This window comes from Populus alba, chromosome 12 (assembly GCF_005239225.2).
Source record: "Populus alba chromosome 12, ASM523922v2, whole genome shotgun sequence".
NCBI lineage: Eukaryota > Viridiplantae > Streptophyta > Magnoliopsida > Malpighiales > Salicaceae > Populus > Populus alba.
The window spans coordinates 3,310,219-3,333,378 of record NC_133295.1 but is presented as its reverse complement, the minus strand read 5'-3'; the positions used below and the strand labels follow the sequence as shown (position 1 = coordinate 3,333,378).

The 23,160-nt window shown below is 30.5% G+C and overlaps 2 protein-coding genes across 2 annotated transcripts; one reads left to right on the top strand and one right to left on the bottom strand.

Annotated features, from left to right (window-relative positions):
- The first annotated feature begins 3,692 nt into the window (after nt 1-3,692).
- Nucleotides 3,693-6,943, top strand: LOC118044260 (transcription factor SPEECHLESS). Its single transcript, XM_035052487.2, has 3 exons — nt 3,693-4,588; nt 4,702-5,241; nt 6,705-6,943. Exons 1-3 carry the CDS (start codon nt 4,151-4,153, stop codon nt 6,768-6,770), a joined length of 1,044 nt encoding a protein of 347 aa, XP_034908378.1. The 5' UTR covers nt 3,693-4,150; the 3' UTR covers nt 6,771-6,943.
- A 4,690-nt stretch (nt 6,944-11,633) lies between these two features.
- Nucleotides 11,634-14,294, bottom strand: LOC118044266 (probable WRKY transcription factor 53). The gene is made up of 3 exons (XM_035052495.2): nt 13,556-14,294; nt 13,314-13,442; nt 11,634-12,526 (listed from the first exon to the last, which is right to left on the bottom strand). The coding sequence occupies exons 1-3, from the start codon at nt 13,885-13,887 to the stop codon at nt 11,869-11,871; spliced, it is 1,119 nt and encodes a 372-aa protein (XP_034908386.1). The 5' UTR covers nt 13,888-14,294; the 3' UTR covers nt 11,634-11,868.
- Nucleotides 14,295-23,160: the final 8,866 nt, after the last annotated feature.

Genomic DNA, 23,160 nt, shown 5'->3' with positions numbered 1-23,160 from the left:
AATTAATTTAATTTAATTAAATTTACTTAAGCTTGAATTAACTTTGAATTTCGCTTAGATTGATTCTACTTTTATTCTTTTTTCTTTTTTAACTAATTCAATTTTTTTTAAAAAAAAATAGAAGTTAGATATATTTAATTATATTTCTAATTTTCTTTCATAGTGGTGCTCATTGACGGCTCAATTCCTTCCTCCCCCCAAAGGAGACCTCCTGCGTCTTTCACCTAGGATGCGCAAGATAGGCCCAAATCCAAATACCCAGAACTATTTTCGAGGGAAAGACGAGAGTTTTGGAGGGGAAAAAACTACGTACTATTAAATTCATCCATGAATTATTACATTATTTTGGATTAATAAAATGACTAATCAGGCTATATTCAACTCATCCATGATTAAATGATGAGCTATTTAATTTTTGTTTTTGCTAAAAACGAAAAGGAAATCCAGGAAAGAGCCATGCGCGGTGTTTGCTTGCTGCTGTCGAGAACTATGGACTTTGCAACTTCAAAATGCATAAGAAAGTACAGAAATAGATTGCTTTCTGTGCTACAATGAATGAATGATTCTGATAGCCATTGAATTTTCTTCAACTGTTAATGGAAAAAAGAAAAGAACAGGCTTCATTAAGGCATTCTTTTCTGGGTGCTGGGATTTTTGGGTGAAACATTCTTCACAGCCCTGGCTTTGCAGCACATATTTTGGCTTTAGGTTTCTAATAAAGCCATGGCGGCATTCATGATTCCTTTTCCCTTTCCATTTCCTCTCAGAAGAAGGGGACTCCCCTCTTTCAAAAGTGCTTTCACTGCCTTCTCCAGCCCTGCATTTATGGCCATTCGTCCTGATTGCTTGTCCTTTCAATCAAATGAAAGAAACGTGCAAGTGAATCACAGTATTTCATCTGGCATTCTCATTTATCCTTTCATGGAAGACGATAGATTTGAACCTCTCAAGGTGTATATAAACCTAGCTAGATATATATATCCATGGAAATCCATTTTCATGTCTCTCCATAAATGAATATACATTGGTTGCAATGCCTATAATTTTTTTGGTTTTTATTTGGATATCCTTACATCTTTTTAAAGGATGAGGCTAGTCCCGTTCGGGGTTCATAACTGTCTCTTTTAATAAATGCGTTTTCTGAAAATCAAACTTGTATTCTTATCCTTACAGAAATATAATAATGCCTTAATTGCTAAACAAACACTTCATTTTTGCAATGCCCATTATAGCTTTTAACAAAAGTAGCCGTTTTTTTTTTTTTTTGGTAGAAAGCATCTTACAAAGCTTGCAATTGATTTAAAATAAGAAAGGTGCTATTGCAACTTTTTAAATTTTAAAGAACAGTGTAAAATAGGGAATACTACCAGAACTTTATGTAAGTATAACTTATCCTAAATTTTTCCCATATGGGTATATTACAATAATATTTTTCATAACGAAGAAAATTAATTCAAAATCTAAAATCTTTTTAATATGAATATACTCTGAAATCTTGAATCGACCTTCCATACTCCACACACCTGTGAAAAATAATCATTCAACCAAGTTAGTAAATGATCTGGTTTGGCTTTTAAAACGCATTGATACATGTTGAGATATTATTTTGATTTAAAAAAATATTAAAATGATATTATTTAAAAAAAATTAAAATCCAAACTAAATCTTGACTATGTCCACTAAATTAACGGGATCAATTTTAAGTTAATTTGTTTTTAAAATTTGTACTTTGTTTTCTAAAAAATTAAAAAAATTTATATTTTTTTAATTATATTATTTTAATATATTTTTAATTAAAAATATTTTAAAAATAATTATTACCGGACTTTAAAAAAACACTTATTTCTTCTCGATAGACGTCCGTTGAGCCGATTTACACAAGGTCACAACTCACAAGAGATGTATATTCTCGATACACAAGGTCACAACTCACAATTTTACAACCAATCCGTGTTGTTACAATAAATTCACGTCTTGTGCAGGTGGTCCTGTTGATGTCATAAAATATTGTTTTACTCCATGGCCGGGAGGCTGATCAACCAGTAATGTACAACTACAAGGCAGCCTCTGCCACCTGACATACAGCACATTCAATAGGTTTGAAAATTATTTTTAAATTTTTTTTTATTTTAAAAATTTTATTTTTAACATGATCAAATAAAAAATAATAAAATATATTAATTTAAAATAAAAAGAATAAAAAAAAATTAATTTTTCTTTAAAAAACTTTTAAAATACAAAAATAAATTTACCTTTAAATCAAACAACGTCTACAAAGAATCTAAGGCATACTTTTTTGCAGGATGATCTAAGTACACTCGATTACCATCGATTGTGTATTTTTTTTATTATTAATGTAAATATTTAGGTTAACTTGTGTGCATCTCGACTAATTCCACGAGTTTTAAAATTAACGGTCATATAAACTTTCAATGACCCTGAAATTTATAAAACTCAAACTAATAACTTCTAAAATATAAATTTATAACTTAACTAATTAAATTATACCCATATTAGTTTGGTTGTGAATTTCTTCTATCTTTAGCAAGCAGTACTAAAAGTCCAATCATGTTCGATTATGGAAAATTTTCTTTGCACTCCACCATTTCTCTTTACGTGTGTGTCTGTATGCCGAACACTTTTCTTTTCCTCTTTATTGAACAACTAATAGGGACTTGGAATTAATGCTGAGTGTGTATTTAGTTAAATATTAATCTCTTAGTTTCATTCAATATCTAGCGAATAAGAAATCATCAAATATAAGAATATTAAGATTATTCCATGTATTATGTGAACTAAATAATCAAACATATCATTTAGATATAATTATATTAATAAGTACAATAATTAACATAATTCATTATAACAACCAAAGTTATTAAATTTGACCGGGTGAGCAATTTTATAAGTGTTAATTAAAATAATCTTATTTTTAAAAAAAATAAACTAGGTTTTGATTAAAGAGATGGAATTATAGGTTTGAATAAACCTTTTAAATTGTAAATTTAATTGAGTTAATTTTTATTTTACTTTTTCAGAACTTAACTTGAAATTTCAAAGTTTGTTTGGTAGTGTGGTTGTGGTTGTTTTTCATATAATTTTTCATGTTAAAATACATGCCAATGATATTTTTTATATATTTTAAAAATTATTTTTGACATCAGTACATCAAAATGATTTAAAAACACTAAAAATATATTAATTTAAAGTTAATAAAAAAATAATTTTTTTTTAAATCACTTTTAAAACACAGAAACAAACATGACCCGATAAACCAGTAAAAGTTTAATAACACATGTGACAACAAATTAAACTATTTTAGCAAACATCCACTGAATTTAAGAATTCCTTCGAATAGAATCACTCTATCACAATAATGTCAAAAATATTTAATGTTTTATGGAATTGATTAATAGTTTTTGTCTCCTACATTCGTTGCATTTATTTTAGTCTCATATCATTCACTCTCATCTGTATGTATATTAAAAACGATACAGTAAATTAACATAATGTTTTCCACACGCTTTTGATGAGATGGAGAATATTTTTCAAATTCACAATAATATAATGAGCTTCGTGAACAATCACCAAGCCTCGATTGTTCTTTGAACACAATCTCCATTGCTCTTCATTAACATCCTCATCTTATATATAACCTCCTCACCCCCTCTCTCCCCATCCCTCCCCTCATCTCCTAATTTTCTCTCTCTAACGGGCACCTTTCCGTTGTTTGTGAGTTTTCACTGTCCCTTTGGCTTTGCATGTGTCATCCTGGGTGTCTGTGCTAAGTTTCTGCAACTATACCTCCCTAAATCCCGTAAGATCGATCACCAGCAACAGAAGGCAAGGGTTAACCTGACTTTCAGACAATGAGCTTAAAAGATACCCTTGATGGCGATGGTTTAGTCCCTTTCACATCACCACTTTAGTCTCTATGTTTACTCCATTTGCGATCCTTTTATCCATCTTGACAATCTCGAGAAATACTATTGTACTCGCTGTTTTCATGGATGCTATCATCTGCCTCTTGCTATACCACTTCACTCTCTCCGCCCTTGTTTAGCCCTTCATTTTTTTTGCTCGCTTTCCCAGAAAACTACAAGAAAAGCAAGTTTTTTTCAAGAAGGAAAAGGTCAAACGTTCGTTCAAAATGACTGAGAGTTTGTCTGATTTTCTTGAAGAAGTACACCCTGAATTTGGCGACACTGCCTTTGATGGAGATGATTTGTTTGCTATTTTTGAGAGTTTAGACAGTGTAACAGATTTCCCTCCGGTAACACCATTAGACGAAGCTGTTGTTAGCTCAAAAGAAAGCGAAGAAACAAGGCGGTTAGTGTCCCAAAAGTCTTCATCTTCTAATGCTTTGCATGATTTTGATGAGACCAATAATGAGCTTGAAACTTCTCCAAAAAGCAAGAGACAAAAGATTTCAGCGTCAGCAGCAGCCACAGCTTCTTCAGATCAGGAAGTAAATCCAGATGGGCAGCAACGTATGTCTCATATTACAGTGGAACGCAACCGGCGAAAGCAGATGAACGAGCACTTGTCTGTTTTAAGGTCCCTCATGCCTTGCTTCTATGTCAAAAGAGTAAGCTTTTTCACTTGTATTATTTTTTTTGTTTTCTTTAGGTGTTCTCCTCCATCTGTTCCTAATGTTTTTTGCACTCTTTTATTTCTTATTGTTCTACTATATATGCGTAGGGAGACCAAGCATCAATAATAGGAGGAGTTGTTGATTACATCAATGAGTTGCAGCAAGTTCTACAATCACTTGAAGCCAAGAAGAAAAGGAAAGTTTATAGTGAAGTTCTTAGCCCTAGGATTGTTTCAAGTACTCCAAGACCTTCACCACTTAGCCCTAGAAAACCACCACTAAGTCCTAGACTTAATTTGCCCATTAGCCCAACAACTCCACAACCATGTAGTCCTTACAAGCCAAGATTGCAACAAGGTTACCTTTCTCCTTCCATGGCTACTTCACTTGAATCGTCTCCATCTCCATCTTCCTCCTCCTCCATTAATGACAACATTAACGAACTCGTCGCGAATTCCAAGTCAGCAATTGCTGATGTTGAGGTTAAATTCTCAGGCCCAAATGTTCTATTGAAGACTGTATCTCCTCAGATTCCTGGTCAGGCTGTGAAGATAATTTCTGCCCTTGAAGACCTTGCCCTCGAGATTCTACATGTGAGCATTAGCATAGTAGATCATGAAACTATGCTCAACTCCTTCACAATCAAGGTAAAAGATGTCACTTCCCCTAGATTTAGTTTTCTTGCACCAATTTAATTATCATTCGATTTATAAGAGCAAAATAATAATTAATGGAGAAGAAAAGAAAAAAAAAATAAAAAAAAAGGAATTTATGCACCAAGTAGGCCTCTTAAATTAATGGTAGGAAGACAGACATTCATGTAGTTTTGTTTTCTCCCTACCTCTCTCTTGTCAGTGGAAGAAGAGGAAAAAAGTTTGAGCCCAAACGTACATGGAATGTCACCGCATGATAATTACATGTCCATGGATAGAATGCTATTTTTTTTCTTTTTATTAATAGTTCAATTTTCTTGGCCAAAATAATTAAACAATATTACAAATTAGCTGCACCTCAAAATTAATGGTAGATCAGCACTGAAAAGGACATGACCATTCACTAATTAATTGTGGGATTAATTTATATGTACAAATAGTAAATATGGTTGTAGTTGTAACGGTAATTGCATGTCCATTTGTGAAAAAGCACTTTATTGTACCACACACTTGTGCTGACTTTGAAGTTCATTGCATGTCTCTCGATATCCACGACATTAATTTTGCAGAAAACTAGGGAGTTTTTTTATATGAAAAAGGACACTATATGGTAAAATTTTTGAGAGAATGATACACGTTTGAAAACTATTTGGAAGTAAAAAAAACAACCATGTTTATGAATATCACAATCACTAATGAAATTTCAATAGCAATTGTTTAGTCATGTTTCAAGATTTCATAAAGATTTAATAACCAAAAAAAAAAATACAAGATAAGGTGATATAACAAGAAAGAAAAATAAAAAAATAAAAATAAAGAATGAATTATCAAGTACATATCAGGAATCTATTTTTGACACTCTCGGTATCATTAAAAAAAATTCAACGAGACAATTTTACTTAACTACACCTTAAAAGACTACCAAACAAGATTGTAATTAACATGTAAATTAATCTTAAACCAGTTATGACCTTGTTCGGTGATATTTTAATATATAGTTAGAATTGTTTCGTTAAAATCTTTCTAATGATACCAGTTGTGTCGAAAATGAATTCCCAATCTGTTTCTAGTGACCCATTTTTTCTTTTCTTTTTTTGTCTTCTCTTATTTTCTTTCATGTCACACTAGCTTCTCATATTAGTTCTTAAATATCATCTTTTATATTTTTGTACATATTAATTCATTTGAAGGAGACATTAATTTTGAAATAGTAGTTATTTTAGTAGCGGTTATGTTCAATCAGCGCTATTTTTCTAATTTTTTCTAACATGTGTTATTAAAAAAAATATTAATGTGTGGTAGAATAAATAAAAGAACCGAAAAATAGCTAGGGTATCTTTGCAGTCATTTGTCTTCACTGAGTTTGAATTCACTAAGGATTTGTTTTTGTCTCCTTGTGCTCATTTAAATTTAGATTTGCAGTAGCTAATGATTGAAAGCTACTGCTTTCTTGACAGATTGGAATTGGATGCCAACTAAGCGCAGAGGAACTTGCTCAACAAATTCAGCTAACATTCTGCTAACCATCTCGTTGTAGCTGGCTAGCTAGATAGCCAGGAAGGCCCTTGTATTCTTGAGCATTCTCTCAATTTCTCAAGCTTAATTTATTTCATTGTATGGATTCAATTTCCATTTCATTGATCAATCAAATTGCTTGCCTCTCGAGTGTCTATTCACTAATGTGTTGATGCTTCTCTTGCCCATCATGCTTTTAACAATAAATTAAGAATTATAGTCAAATTATCCGATTTTCTTGACATGGAAATCCAATGTTAAGTTGGTGATCTCCGGTGATATATATAACTCTTGAGCATGCTTTTTTATTTTTTCCTTTTTTGATAAATTGCATGCATGAACATATTCTACATAGGATCTCTTGCATGCTCTAATGGGAATTTGAAGCTTGATATTAAAGTTGAGGGGACTTTGTTATATAAAGATTTCAATTTCAAATCCCAATTTAATTCAATTCGTTTAGATGTTAAAAGGGGTTGCATGAAGTGAAAGTATAACTATATATGATTCTCATTTTTTTTAGAAACAAAATAAGACTAAATTGGTGATACGTACTATACTACAGGTTGGGTTAATGCTCAAGTGTTGTTAATATGTTTCTAAGAAGTGAAAAAAATCTCCAACTCAAGTCATAGACATGACTAGATTCAGTAAACATGCTTTATTTTATTATATGATAAAAACAAAACAAAACAATCAACCAGTAAATTAACTGAACTAAAAGAAAATTAATTATAATAAATGCACAAAAAAAGGCATGCCCATAATTTGAAAAGATTTCTTTTCAATGTTCTTAGAAATTTCATATAATCTTACATGATAACAATGTCAAAATTAAATGAAATTTAATAAAATAATAACTAAAATACAATTTTAATTCATCTAAAAACAATAAAAAAATATGTCAATAAACAAAAAGTTAAAGGTTAAAACTAAAAAAATATTAAATTTGAAAAACCGACCCAAAAAAATAACTGAATTAAGTCATCCTAATAAACATATGACTTAGGTTATTAGAATAAAATAACTCCGTGGAAAGAAAATTAAAAACATATTTGAATCTCCAATTCCTAGTCAACCCATTATTGAAGGATGAAATTGAAAAAAAAAATATATTTTTAAAAAAATTATAAAAAAAAAAATCGAGTTAAATCTTGTTAGCTTGCCAAACTCGTATCCCGAGTTGTGAGATCAAAATAACCTCATAAAAAATATATTAAAAAAAATTACAAAACTCAATTTTCAACTAACCCAATATAAAATGATGTTATAGAAAAAAATTCAATTAACAAAAAGGATCAAAAAATAAAATAACCCTAGTAAACTTGGGCAAGCACACCAAACCCTGCAATCTGGATCATGAGATTGAGATAACTTAATAGAAAGCTAAAACATATTATGAAGTCAAATTCTCAAACCAACCCATTGTTGAAGAACATAACTGAAAAACAACCAAAAGAAGATTTGAGCTAACCCATCAAACTTGTAACTTAGATCATGAGACCAGGATAACTCCATAATATAAAAATAAAAAATAGTTATGGAGCTCAATTCCCATTCAACCCAAATTAAATCATTAAATTGAAAAATAAATTAAAAATTACAAAAAATGACTGAAAAAATAATTCGATTCAGGTTAACCTTTCGAACTCATTACTCGAGTTATGAGACCAGAATTATCTCATAAAAGACAAATAAAAAAATCATGAAGCATAATTCCTAACCAATCTAATATTAAAAAAATAAAATTAAAAACAATAATAAAAAATTCAAAACAAAACAAATAGTAATTAAAAGAATAAAGACCAAAGTTAGCGCGGAAACCAAAGAAATGAGACAGAACCAAGAAATGAGAAGGAAAAAAAGAAGAAGGGGATGTTGGAACCACAACATGGCTTTTCTGTCGCCACATGCTGCTAAACACACAAGGCCTCACCGAGCTACTTCCAACACCACCAATAAACACGATATTCTAGGATTAGAGGAAGTTGCACACACCACTGCAGTGCACACTAGCGTATGGGTTGCACTTATCAGCCAATTTCTCTATATTGGCTCACTGTAATCCCTCTTATTTGTTTTAGTTTCAAATTTAATCCCTAAAACCTTACGTGTTTTATAATAATAAAATTTTATTTTATTTTATCAGAATTGAGCATTAACCAATGTCCAAAAAAAATTTCTCAATATTGCGAGATCTTCATATCTAAGCAGCTAAAACAAACCACTATGTTTAATCCCAAATAAACTTTATGTGAAAGGATCACATTAAAAAAAAAAAAGTCAAACAATAAAAAAAGGAGTTGAACTTTTCCTCTTATCCATGCAATTCAATCATTTGTGCTAGAAATAAAAAGTTGAATACTTGTTTAGATTTCAAATTTAATCATAAAAACTCTAATTATTTTAAATTAATAAAATTAAATTTTATTTTGCCAAAAAAATCATTAACCAAACGATGAAATATTTTCTTAACACCGTGAGTTTTTCATATGTAGACATCTAAAACAAATTAGTAAGAATAATCCCAAATCAACACAAAGTTAAAGAACCAAATATAAAAAAAGTCAAGTGATTAAAAAAAAAAAAAAAAACAAAGAATAGAGAAATCACCGTGTAACACCATTACACTCCACAAAGATTTATCTATTGGGTTACGGTAAATTCACTAGCTTATTTCATTTTAGTTTTAGTTTTAATTTAATGACCATCTTTTGTAAAGCATCTCATCTCAGTTTGGCCATAAAAATTGAGAAAAACTTCTTGTTATCCTTTTTCTTAAGAACGTTTTTTTTTTTTTTTTTGTCTACAAAAGAGAATTATAAGTGTGTGTTTATCCTTAAAAAAAAAAAAAAAGTATTGCAGGTACAATTTCCATGGAGGGGACCAAATAGTTCAAGATTTGCCTAGGAAAAGGGTAAAAAAAGACTGGACTTTTAAAGTTAAGAATTGGAGTGTTAGAAGAAGTGTGAGCACATGAATGGACCGCTAGCCGAAACGCCATTACCCTATCAATGTCATTGCATCTTTTTGATCAAGAAGAATTATTACATTTTGAAAAAAATTACTTAATTTGAATATGAGTTTTTCAAATTGATAAAATAATATTTTTGATAAAATATTTAAATAATTAATAAGTCGTAAATGTTATCTGTGAATCATTTTAAATTAAATATTAGATTTTGTTTTTATTTCTACTCTCTCTCTCTTCACCAATAAAAACACTTCATAACAACTATAAAACACTTTTATCTTTCTAAAATACTAATCTCTTTCTTTCTCTTTAACAAAAATCACGGCAACCAAGTTAATTTTCTCTTTGCCAGTGATGGGTATTGGATTTTCCAGCTACCGCTAGTCATTTTCACCACTCATATTTTACTCCTAGAGATATATTAAACACTTTTTCTCAATCAAATTTGATGTAATTTATTTCTAATTTGTATTAATTTAATTTTTTCTAATTTTTTGCAATGTGTTAACTCACCAAAACACTCATTTGAATAGCATCATGTATGTAGGGAGCTGGCCCCGGTCCTGGTCCCCTATAATCTTAGAAGGAGATTGAAGGGAAGCTAGCAGGAAATTGCATGAATGCCTTAATGGAGGCATGGACCACAGGAAAGTCTTGCTTTCTTTTGAAATTGCAATTTGAGCAGACAATTTATTGTTCTGTTCATATTTGTTTTGTTTGAAAGAAACCAGACACGGATGTGTTGTCATCGGAGTGTAATTAGGTTGTTGGGTCTAGTCATCGTTGAGGCTTCCCGACCTCTGAGCTTGGAGCCTGGGCCTTGTCCGAATGCTCTTTCTGGCTAAAAGATCTTTTCTTAGTATAAAACATCTTAGTCAATAATGGACCCAAATTCTATGAAAATTGGTAATTTCTATTTGGACCCAAATTCGTTTTGTCGTATAAGTTGGGAGGTTTAACTCCCATAAAAAGAGAACGTCTAAAAGTATCATAACTAGAGTGTTTAGACTGCCGTAGGCTTGTGCTTTAAAATATGTTTTAAAAATATATATTTTTAATATTACATGATTGTATGAAAAATTAAAAAAAAAATCTCTAAAACAATTATTTCAATATATTTTCTAGTGGAAAGCTATAAAACACATTGCACCATAATATCATACATGTATTTTCAAATCCCTATTTCTTCATACTTTTAATAATTTACTCCCTCCATCGATCCAATTACTTTTTCAATTTTATTTTTTGAAAATCAGAATAAAGAAAAGAGAAGTAATGATATGGGGAATTATGATTAGAAAACAAGGTATTGTGAAGAAAAAAAAGGTATTATATCAGGATGATTTAAATTACATGGGCTAATTTAATTATGAGTTTTTTTTTTTTGTAAACTATAGGGATTAAATGATAATTAACTCTAAATTTAAATTTTAAATTATTATTATGTGCTCGGTACAAAATAGATTGATTTATTTACGTATTGTGGATTTTTATAATTAAATACCAAAGAACAAATACCAAATTATTTACACTGCATAGAATTAAAATCTTGAAATAACTGTCTCACATAATGAAATCAATAAACAATTATATATATATTTAGTGTGTTTTTGGTAGTGTTACAGGGTATTTTTTAACAAATATTTTTTTATTTAAAAATATATTAAAATAAATTTTTTTGTTTGTGTTATGAACACATGATCAAAACCATCAAAAAAATATATTATAAAAATTTATCAATTTAAGATTTTTAAAAAATATATTTTTAAAAATTCATCTAAACACCGTTTAAAACACAAAATCAAATGTAGCTTTAAGTAAATGATGCAACTGCAGACCTTGATAAAGGGTGAAAAAAGCCCAAAAAAAGTATCCAATAAAACTATTTCTATCCATCTTGGCTCGATCAAAACAATACAATTATTAGTATTCCAAGGAAATTAATACAAAAAATGTTACAAGCAGTTTTCCTGAACACCTAGCTCTAGCAAACTATTTAATCACTTGATGATTCTCTTTCACTCTCTTGTATTAAATTAGTACAAACTGTGACCACTCACCAGGTGCAAGTGGCCTAGGTAATGAAGATTCTTAAGCTATCTTCACTTTATTTAATCCCTCCCTTAATGGACCTAAGAGAGGAATCCTGGATTATCAAATGTAAAGTTGGGATCAAAGTTAACATTCCCAAATGGGAAATCCAGTCCAACAGTAGGAGAGGTAGTAGTCGAGGCAGCAGCAGAGATGATATGATCAGTAAGCTCAGACTCAGAACTTTGAAAATTCTTGTTCCCTCCAAAGCCATGTTGCATCTCATTTGGAGACACAGAATAATAGTTTGTGACAGAATCTGAAGGAGATATAAATGGTGGTGAGAAATTCCCCACGAAACTGTTTTCTACCATGGAAGGAGGAAACAAGGAATCGTTTTCAGGTTTGACAGTGGATGTTGAAGGGAATTGGAATGTATTAGTTGGAAAAGATTGCTGATCATGAGAGTCTGAGCCTTCCGTCATGACTTTAAGTCCTCTGCGAAAGTTCAAGAGGAGCTCCTGTGTATGTGGATTGTTTTCTTGGTGGAGTTGGTTTTGTTGAGGCTCTATGGTGATATTAGTGCTAGGTCCTTGATTTTCTCGGAGTTGTGAAAGAGGAAGCAAATTAGAGGCTTGAGTGCATGTATGCCTTCCACGGTAGGTGATTTCAAAAATGGTTGGATCTTCATCGGACCTTTGCACTTGCTTTGTGGCTAAACAACCTTGGACATTGCGATGAGTGCATCTATAATAGCCTCTGAAAGCACAAAGAATCGTTTTGTTATGATAAAGTGCAGAAAATATCATGAGATCATATGATGTAATTATTAAAGATTAAGTCATAATCATGGGATGCAAGTTCATGGTGGAAGAAAAAGGTAATCTAGTTTAATCAGATATCGCCACCTGTTATGGTACAGTTCTAGCTCGGTAGTGTGAAACCATGGACTAATTGATGTAAGCAAGTGCTGAAGTGTAGCTGCTTGGAAATTAACGAAACAAGCCTATGGGCCTCAACTTCGAGGAAAGAAAAAAAGCGAAAGAAAGCTACTTTGAGCTATACTATTAGGAGGGGATTGGCCGTAGAAAGCACTCTCCGGCGATGTATGACCTGAAGAGGAAAGGGGGAACCATTTTATGCTCCATAACTATGGAGAGTCAACCGGCCGGTTATTCTATTCCATCCTTTTAAAAAGAAAAGAACTCCAATACATTACATTAATACAAAATTTTACCCCGAGAACACACTATAAATCCAATACATGAAAGAATTGGATCTATCGGCAGCATTGTAATGTCAGAGGAATCACTACTGCGGGGCATAGGAAGAGATAGACGTCTAATCGTAAAAATGATTCATGACGTGAGGCGAAAGATGCAGATATGCTCCATTACTAAGGAGAGTCACAAACTTGTACGAGAAAGGGACTTGCTATGATTTGCATGTGAATCTAAAAGAAAGTCATTTGGCACTCTTTCTCTGTGCATAAAGAAACCCATTTTAGAATTCATAATTCTAACAAGGATAAATTAAGGATACCCACCTTGGATATTTGGCTCCAAGAATGGCTTTCTGCCCATACTTTCTCCAGCTAAATCCATCATCGAGAGGCCCTTCCAGTCCCATTCCTGGGTTAACTCTCACTTGCTTTGTCCATCTAGGCATGCTCTTTCTGCAATCAATTAACATTCCAAAAATCACAATCTTGCAATGCAAAAAAAAACACTTGATGGACAAAACATTAAATAGGCTAGCTCATTTATATGATACAAAATATCTATCTACCTTGAACTAGAGCCATAATCTATTTGCCTCTCGTCCCTCGTATCACGGTCGGAGTCTTCACTCCGAGGACTTCCACTGTGCGAAGGAGGCGATTCAGAATTTCTAATCGTAATCCCTCCAACTGGATGCAGCTCTCCCACCAGGCTAGTACCAAAATTTAGCATCGAAAGCGCCTTTTCATAGGAAGTTAAGATCTTCTGGACCAAAACTTCACGGGTTTCTCTTGAAGAAGATGGCACGTTGAGATGAATTTGAAGTTGCTTTGCAAGCTCCATCCCTAGCGTTAGCTCCTCTACAAGATTCTTTTGCTCCCAGTCTCCCATGCTAGCCATTTGTAGTGGCAGCAAAATATTAAACAAAGATGACTTGCCTAGGTAGATTAGCTAGTTATATATCTAGCTAGTACGGTAGCTAAAATATTCAAGTTAAGGGAAAAAAAAAAAAAACTCTTGTTCATACTCTAGGAAATAAAATAGCAGGTAAGGATATATGAAGCTGATAGAACGAACAACAAGAAGCCAATAAGAAACATGGGTGCAAAAAACAAAAAAAAAGAGAAAGAAAGAGCCGAGTTTGGCAATATTGGACACAAAATCTGAAGCTAATGATGCGATGAAAAGGCTAAATCTTGAACTCTGGCTAAAACTAATATAAGATAAAGAACTCAGGAAAGTTGTTAATATGATATAGTTTTAACGTTGCTTGTTGATCTTGAAAGGGCTAAGTCTGATGAAGATAAAAAAAAAATAGCTGGTGGGAAGGGAAGAGTGGGCTAGAGATTTAAGGGAAGGCTGATTCTGAAGGAAGGGTAAGGGAGAAGTTTGACTGAGGAAATTGGAAAGCAACTTTCTTCGTTAAGACTGGTCGTTGGTCATAAGAAATCGGATTCAAAGAATAAGGAAAGTCCAACTGCTGACCATTTCATCACACAATTTATTACTTCTAGTTGTCTACTTCCTTTTTTTAAAACTCTGGGCTAGCTACAACATCTTTATACTAAAATCTGTTCCATGCAATAATTTGTAAACGTGCCAGCCGATATACTCTCAGAAAAAACTAGTTTGATGAAGTAAAATCGGATTCCCATAAAACCAAGTTAAACGTGGAGACCAAAGTATAAACACTTCATAAGTGTCTGGTCTGTATATGCATGATCTTATAACACGAATCACAGACATAAAACGTTTGTTCAATGGGAAGGGATGCTCGTTTTCACTCTTCACATGATATAGTAATTTGAGTCTACTTTATAACAAAAGAAATTAGCAACGGAGCTTGGGTCTAGCAGTTGGGGCTAGTCCTCTCAAGATGGCGAACACGGCTCGAGCCTCTCGTATGGTAATGGTGCCTACAATACATCGTGTCCTCGAGCCATGTTAAGAATTGGTCTCCTGATCCAAAAGAGGTAGAAGGAAATCTTGTACATAAAAAAATAATAAATAAATAAATAAATAAGCAACAAACATGATCGAAAATTAATGAGTTAGTGTAACATTTAGCTTAGAAATGAATATAGTATAATTAAAAAAAAATGTAATTGATTAGATATTAGATTAAGGATGAGGTACACAGAAAGTCAAAGAGGAACATGGAGAGAAGGGGACCGGGAATCTTCCAACATGCTTCCGTGTGTAGAAGAAGTTGATGGCGTGAACGTGACGTTTAGGTTCCATCTTTAGCTTACGTTCTCTTGACACCGTCGCGTTGCGCTGTGTTATCTTTTACCATATTCAATTTAGCAAGGGCACAAGGTGTCATCAAGACATGACTACTGATAATTAAATTAAAACTAAATTTAAAAAAAAATATCTTGAAATTACTGTAATCACTGCGGATTACCATATTCATTTGTTTTTTTTTCTTTTGATATTTTACGTTTTGGCCCTTTAATTCTTTTCCAAATCGGTCATTTAATGTTGCAATAGTATGGGTTTAGATTTGGTAGGTTATTTTGTTTACTTATTAATGGGGATCTCAAGATATGGATGAAATATTTTGTTAATAAGCTTTGACAAACATTAAACCCCTTTAATTTTCTTTCATTAGGGACTGGGTTACACCAACAGGGAAAAATTTAAGTATTTTGAAATTAAAACTAAATTTAATTTGCTTTACTTTCATCACTCAACATATTTTTTTTTTTTGAAAAAATAGGTTTTTTTTTATTTTCTTCAATTTTTTTCTTTATTGGATTCTCTTAATATGTAGATTTGACAAGATAGTCTAAGTTGGCTCGATTTGATTACTAGTATTATAGATTTATTATGTTAACTCGAGTTGACTCGAACCAATATTTTTAGGTGATATTTTTATCCAATTTTGTTTTTTTTTTTTTAGAAAAATGTTATTTTTTTTCAAGTTACTTGATCATTTTTTTTAATTTGATTTATCTATTTTTTTTATTTTTTAATTAAAATAAAATTAATTTATTTAATTGAGTTGGGTATATGACTGAGATGCAAATTATTTAAAAAAAACATATTTACGGTATCTAAACATTATTTTTTATATAAAAAACAATATTCTAACACCACAAGATAGCACATGTCCACGCCTCCTGGAGACAAAACAAAGAACCCATAAATTTTCAATGTCTTCTTTACACCAACAAGATCTCTCCCCAAAGAATTATAAACTATCCCCATAAACATAGAGTTGGTAAGAATTTTATTTTCTGAGACCATATAGTTAAAAAGAAAAAGAAAAATAAAAGATAGGAAGGCATCCTCTTTATAATGCCAAACCTCTCATGTTTTTTTTAGCAATAATGTATTCTCAATCAATTTATTTTTAAATTCAACCGTTCTTTTTTCTATAGAAATAAAATAAAAGAATTTACTGGACAGTTTAAGTCTATATTTGTTTTCTAACAAATATTTTATTTGATATCATCCACTTATTAATTTTAACTATCCTTATTAAATATTATCATTTCATTTAACTATTAATATAATTATAATTTTATTATTATAACCTTTTAATACAATAACTATCTCATCACCATTAATCACGGCAAACTATTATCATTACTATAATAATTACTATCATGCAATCATGCATGATTATTGTGATAAATGCTATTATCATAATCATTATTAATATTATCATCAAATATTTATCATTACATCTTTAGTTTTATGACTAATATAACAAATTGTTTTGAATCTTATTATCATTATTTAAAAAATAACAATGAAAAATATTTTATTTTATTAAAAAAAATTAATATATTTAAATAATGGAAAATAATTCCTTCTTTATTTTTATTTTTTTGCAAAACATGGTGTACCCTAAAACTAAAAAGTTTTCAGTTTTATGATAAAAAATTAAAAAGCAATTAATGAAGAAACACTTCCTGTGTTTTTAAAATGATTAAAATTAAAAGGACTGTAATGGAAATTAAAAAAAGAAATGCATCCTTTTTTTTTTTCATGGAAAAATCAAGCACAAAAAATCAAAGATACGATAAATAAAAAAAAGAGAGGGAAAGACAGAAAAGAAAAAGGTGGGTCATCATAGCAACACTAGTGTGTTTGTTTTTAAGGTAGTTTTTTTGTGGTTGTGTTAAAAAAAATAAAAAAAAAATATGGTTAGTTTGGATTTAGATACATGTTTGAAAAATATTATGGTTGAAGGTTTATGTGTAGCAAAAAAACATATATAATTTTTACTTGAAAATGTATTTCGTTAATAAAACTCGATTAAAAAAACATGTAAAAACTACTTCACAAAAACTGCATTTCAAACTTAATTTTTTAATCAGGCTTCACAATATAAAACATAATTTGGTATATTATCAAACATCTCACTTATGTTTTTTGCACTGCAAAACGCATAAAATAAAAAAACAAATGCACCAAATCTACATGCTCACTACATGCCACAATAAAAGGGAGCACTTGCTAGGATGTTTCCAATAATATCAAAAAAAGCTGCCATAGGAGCTCGAGGGAAGCCGCACAGGCTTTTATAATGCGATCGTCTTCCTCACATGTTGGTGCGTGTGATAAATCTATAGTGCATTTTTTTAATCTTTATTTAACTTAATTAATAATTCTCAAATAATTATTCAATTTACTTCCAAAATTCATAACAACCGAGGCCAATAAAGTCCTAACTGAGAAGAGGAGAAGGGGAGCTAATAAAAAAGGTTAGAATGGTCGAACCAGCTCCAAGTGCAACCCAACTAAACCCAACAGGAGAGAGAAACATATCGTCATGACTTGAAAAAATACAGTCATGCCCATGTTCTCGCTGCCTTATTCATCCATTGTTTAACACCACATCCATTTTTTTATTTACTTTACACTTTGTCATTACGGGAGCATAATTGTTAGTGTGGGCATCCACCTTTCTTACCAATGGCCAATACAACGCCTACATTATCCAGTTAACTATTCATTTATTGTTTTTTAAAAATATATTAATTAGGTTACTCAAAAATATATCGCTTCATATTTATTTTTGTTATACATTTTTTTTTAATCAACATTATTTATGAAATAATTTTTTATATAAAAAAAAAAATAAAAATCTGGTTTTTAATAGGGTTGACTGATTTGTTGGTTTTCCAATGGGCAACACTAAATCAGCTTTCACAAAGTTTGCTTTGAAACTTAGTCGGGTCGATGTTATCACAATGACTTACTAAGTTTTTGACTGAGTTTAATGATATTATTAAAAAAATAAAAAAATCCGCAACAACGACGCACTGAGGACCAAAACAGTCAGAACTAAATCAACTCCATAATTAGTTAATTCTCCACCCGCTGATCCCTTTGTTTAATTCCCATGAACTAGGCGAGTTCTTCAGAAAACATATTTCCATGAAGGTGAGTTAAAGAAATAATTTTTTATATATTTATTTGCTTCCATGCATATGTAAATAAAAGAGCCATGCCCTAAATTCCACGAGAAAGATCCACTAATTTTTTTTTTCGAACAGTCGTTGGTTCAAATTCAAATAAACGAAGAAAGTGATCAAGAATATAGGTTCATATTTATTAAACCTGAATATTAAATTAAACTAAGAAAACATTAATCTAGAAAGGTCTCAATGATTCAGTACAGTTAAATTTAGTTCAAACCCGATAAGATCAATTCTAAAAAATATTTAAAAAAAAAACTAAGATCTTTTTTTCCATAGATAGATAGATAGATGCTGAAATAGTAGAAAAGCATTGAAATTAAGAACCTAAACTAATTAATTAAAGTCACAAAGAAGAAAATTTGCATTGAATCATTTCTTGACAAATATCAACTGATGCATTAAAAGTCACAGACAGAATTTTGGGAAACATGGGAAGCACATGTTGATGGATCATGTTGTTGATAAGTATAAATATTCCACTGGAATATTTATTATCAGAACATGAACCATTAACAGGGACTTCCCATTCCCATGTGTTTCCCACATCATGTTTATTTATGTTTATTTCTATTTAAAAGTATAATTGTGATTTTTTTTTAAAATGATTTTTATACCAAAATACATTAAAATAATTTTTTTATTTTTTAAAAATAATTTTTTTGAAAAATTAACGCATCAAAACGATCCAAAATATAAAAAAAAATTAACAATTTTTATTTATTTTAGTGGAAACGCAGCTTGCACCATATTCCCAAACGCATAGGATCAGTTGATATTTGTTAAGAAATTATTAAATGCCAATTTTCTTCTTTGTGACTTTAATTAGTTTAGGTTATTTAATTTCAATTCTTTTATACTATTTTTAGCATCTATCTATCTAATAATAATTTTATGGTATCTTAAAAGGGTTATATTGTATTTTCAAATATAATAAATCACATTCATTCACAAATTATATAACCCGCAAATTTATATTGCATTGCAACTTGATATTTATCATGTAAGGGACTAAATCTTCTCCACCAAGTTTCTTTTACAATACACGAATCGAATTTTTTTTTCCTAGAAAATTAGTATCTAAATATATAATATTGCCAAAGATTATATTATTAAATATATAATTTTATGTAATGACTATATATAAATCTATAAGAATACATAATGTAAGAAAAAATGGACGTTCTAGATTAATAAGCCAGGCCTCCGACCACTGTTTTAAATCTTGGATGGCTTGGTATGTTGACCTAGAAACTAGCCAATCCAGGATGAAGAACCAAAAAAACAACTTCGGTGATTTGGTTAAAAATTCAGGTTAATCCAGTAATCTAGTTAACTCAAGTTTAATCCAATTAAAACCCGATATCAACCCATTAACGCTTTTTTAAAAAATGATTGGTAAAAACAAGTCATTTTGAGTTTTTTGACCTAAGCTAACCTTCCCAACCCACGAGACCTTATAATTTATCAACAAAATCTTTACCGGTAACAGTATCAGTGAATCTTTCATCAATAATTTTTTTTTCGTCGGTAAGTCTGTTGGTAATAAAAAAATATTATTACTTGCAAAAAAAAAAATTATCGGCTTCATTCTATCGGTATTTCTCTCGAAAAAAATACAGTATGTAATTTTATCGGTAGTTATTTAAAAATATTTTAAAAAAATCTATTTTACAAAACTATAAAATAATTAAATTAATATAAAATCAACACTCTATAATACTCAAAAACATGTGGAAAAAAAAAGAAGAAAATCATATGAAAAAACAAATCCTACAACAATATTCATATAATTATTAAGAACAAAAACAGTTAAAAATAAAATAAAATAACAAATATAGTGAAAAAAAAACATGAAAAAAAAATGTTACCTTAATATGGTTGCAAGTGAAGCTAAGAAGAGAAAAAACAAAACCCAGTTGCAACTCGTTGATTTTTTTACTAAAATAATATTATTTTGATTAAAAAAAAAGAATTAACCTAAGCGACCTAGTGACCCGGTCAAAATCTGAAACCCAAAGCCTTGGACTAGACCGGCCACCGGGCCGAGTTTAAAAACTATGTGTCGGTGATTTTGTCTGTAAAGATTAGTAATTAACAGTGCAATTGGAAAGTGAACAGTTCCAGAGCTCTCTGGAAAATACCGATGAAATTTTTCGTTGATGATTCCCTTTATAATTGACATGATGAACAATGTTCACAGTTTACCAATGAATTTACCGACGGAATAAATTCCGTCAGTAATTTTGTTGGTAAAAATAGCACATCATTATTTTTTTTACTTTGTTTTAATTTGTTTTCCACTATAATTCCCTCGGTAAATACCGAGGAAATATTTCCGTTGATAAAATCCATCGGCAATTTACCAAAAAAAATATTCCCTCAGTATTTTCGTTTTTATTTATCAATTTTCTGGTAGTGTATGACCACCTAAAATCAGAGTTTTTAAACCCGGCCTGGTGGTTGACCCGACCCAAGTCATGGGTTTTGTTGAGGTCATTGGGTTTTGATCGAATCACTCGGATCAATCCTAATTTTTTTTATAAACTAAAATAACGTCGTTTTGGTTAAAAAAATAGTCAATGGGGTTTTTTACTGGGTCTTGCCAAGTCACCCGGGTTTTTTAATTCCCTTATTTTTTCTTAAATCCAGCTTGGTTCCAGCCCCGAGTTAGCCGGGTCCCAAGTTGACCCACTAGGTTGGGCCGAGTTTTAAAACTTTGCCTAAAATTACCACAGTTGTTGACTCGGTCAAGGGATTAGGTTCTGGGTCAACCTAGAAAAATAAAAAATATATATATGTTTGAGGTTTTTATATACCATTTGAAAATGTTTGGAAATAATACATGTGAATGTAGTCTATAAAAAAAATATGAGGCATGAAGTGTCGTATAATTATTTGCATCAAAAAAATTCAAAAAACAATCCATGTAAATATAGGATATTAAAAATAAATGTGAAGTGTAATGTAATTACTCCACATTGAAAAATTAAAAAATAATTCATGTGGATATGAGGCATATGGCAATACAGCCAAAAAGTTGTTTACCCAAAAAATTTTGAATTTTTTTTCTTTACTTAAAATTAATTTTTTTTTAGTGTTTTTGAATAGTTTTAATATGCTGATTTCAAAAAGAAATTTTAAAAAATAAAAAATATATTATTTTGATATTTTTCCGAGTAAAAAAATACCTTGAAAAACCCAACATTTACCACACTTTCAAATAGGCCCATAAGCTATATATAGTTATCTCACATCAAAAAGTAAAGAAACATTTCATGTGGGATAACTATATGTATATGGTCTACATCCATATTGATTGTCTCTTTAATATATATAAAGAATTCAAGTCTTACCCAAGACATACTGGGTCACTTTAGTTATAGGCTAACTTAGTGGGTCACCTGGGTTTAACCAAACTAATTGCAAGCCCAAGTTTTTCTCATTTAAAAACCCAGCCGGGACCTTGCAAGACTCCCGAGTCAAGTTATCAAGTTGGATCGGGTTTCATAACACTAGAAAATACATGTTGCATGCTGCCCAATATCTAAGCGCATAGACCATTTATTACAAAACAAGTAAGATTTAGCATGTGAAATCACTTCCCATCGATAATAAATAGGAAATCCTTAAAAGACAAATCTCATCTACTTGAAGGACAAAGTCAAACTAGTTCAGCCCCATTAATTCGTTCTCTCAACCCAACAATACCTTCAATCAATTTCCATGAAGGTCATGATCATTTCCATCAGAACAATTTCCGTGAAGGTGAGGTAAAGAGAGAGCTTTTCAAGGCTGATATTTGATTTCCATTAGACATGGACGACTCAGCTCAAAATTAAACAACTATTTCTAAATTCTAAAGCATACGCTATGACCATTTCAAATTCAAGGATTTGCATACAAAATGATCGTCTAGACTTTACGTGTCCATCCAAATCACACAATATTGGCAGCCGCAATCTGAACAGTCTTTTTTCTGCGACTTTTATGATGGATTCTCATTTTTCATTAGCGTTGAATGCAATATTTTTTTATTTTTTTTAAAAATTAATTTTAAAATGAGTATATTAAAATAATTTAAAAATCACTAAATAAAACAAATTAGAGAGTTGAGAAACAGTGCGATATTTCTCCCAAGTTAATTTTATAATGGTTTTTTATTTTTTCAATTAGGTTCCTTACGTTTCAAACATTCGTAATCGAATCCTTCTGTCAATATCTATTGATATTTCCATCAAATGCCCATGCTTTTATCCAATAAAATCGAGCCTTTCTAGGAGAAATTGATAGAAATATTAAGGGACATGAAAATCGATCCAGCGGGTAAAATCCTCGATTTGAAATGGAGTGGAGGATCAACTATCTATATGTTATGGGGGTGAGTAAAAAAAATCAAAAATCAATTAAACTAAAAAAATTAAAAAAAAATAATTAAAAAAACCAAACTAAAAAAAAAAACTGATTAAAATTTTAAAAAAAACCGAGCCAAACTGGTTTTGTCCTAAAAAAACCAAACAAACCAAAACCAATCGGTTTGAACCGATTTTGGTTTTTTTTAAAAAAAAATTCAGTTTGATTATTTATTTTTTTATAAAAAACTGAATCGAACTGAAAATAATCATCCCTGCTATATTGGATATATTTGAGGGTTTTTTTTTCTTATTTTATCTATTAAAATAGTTTATTGAAAACTAGTATTTGCACCTATCTGAGTTTATAAGCCAAAACTAAATCT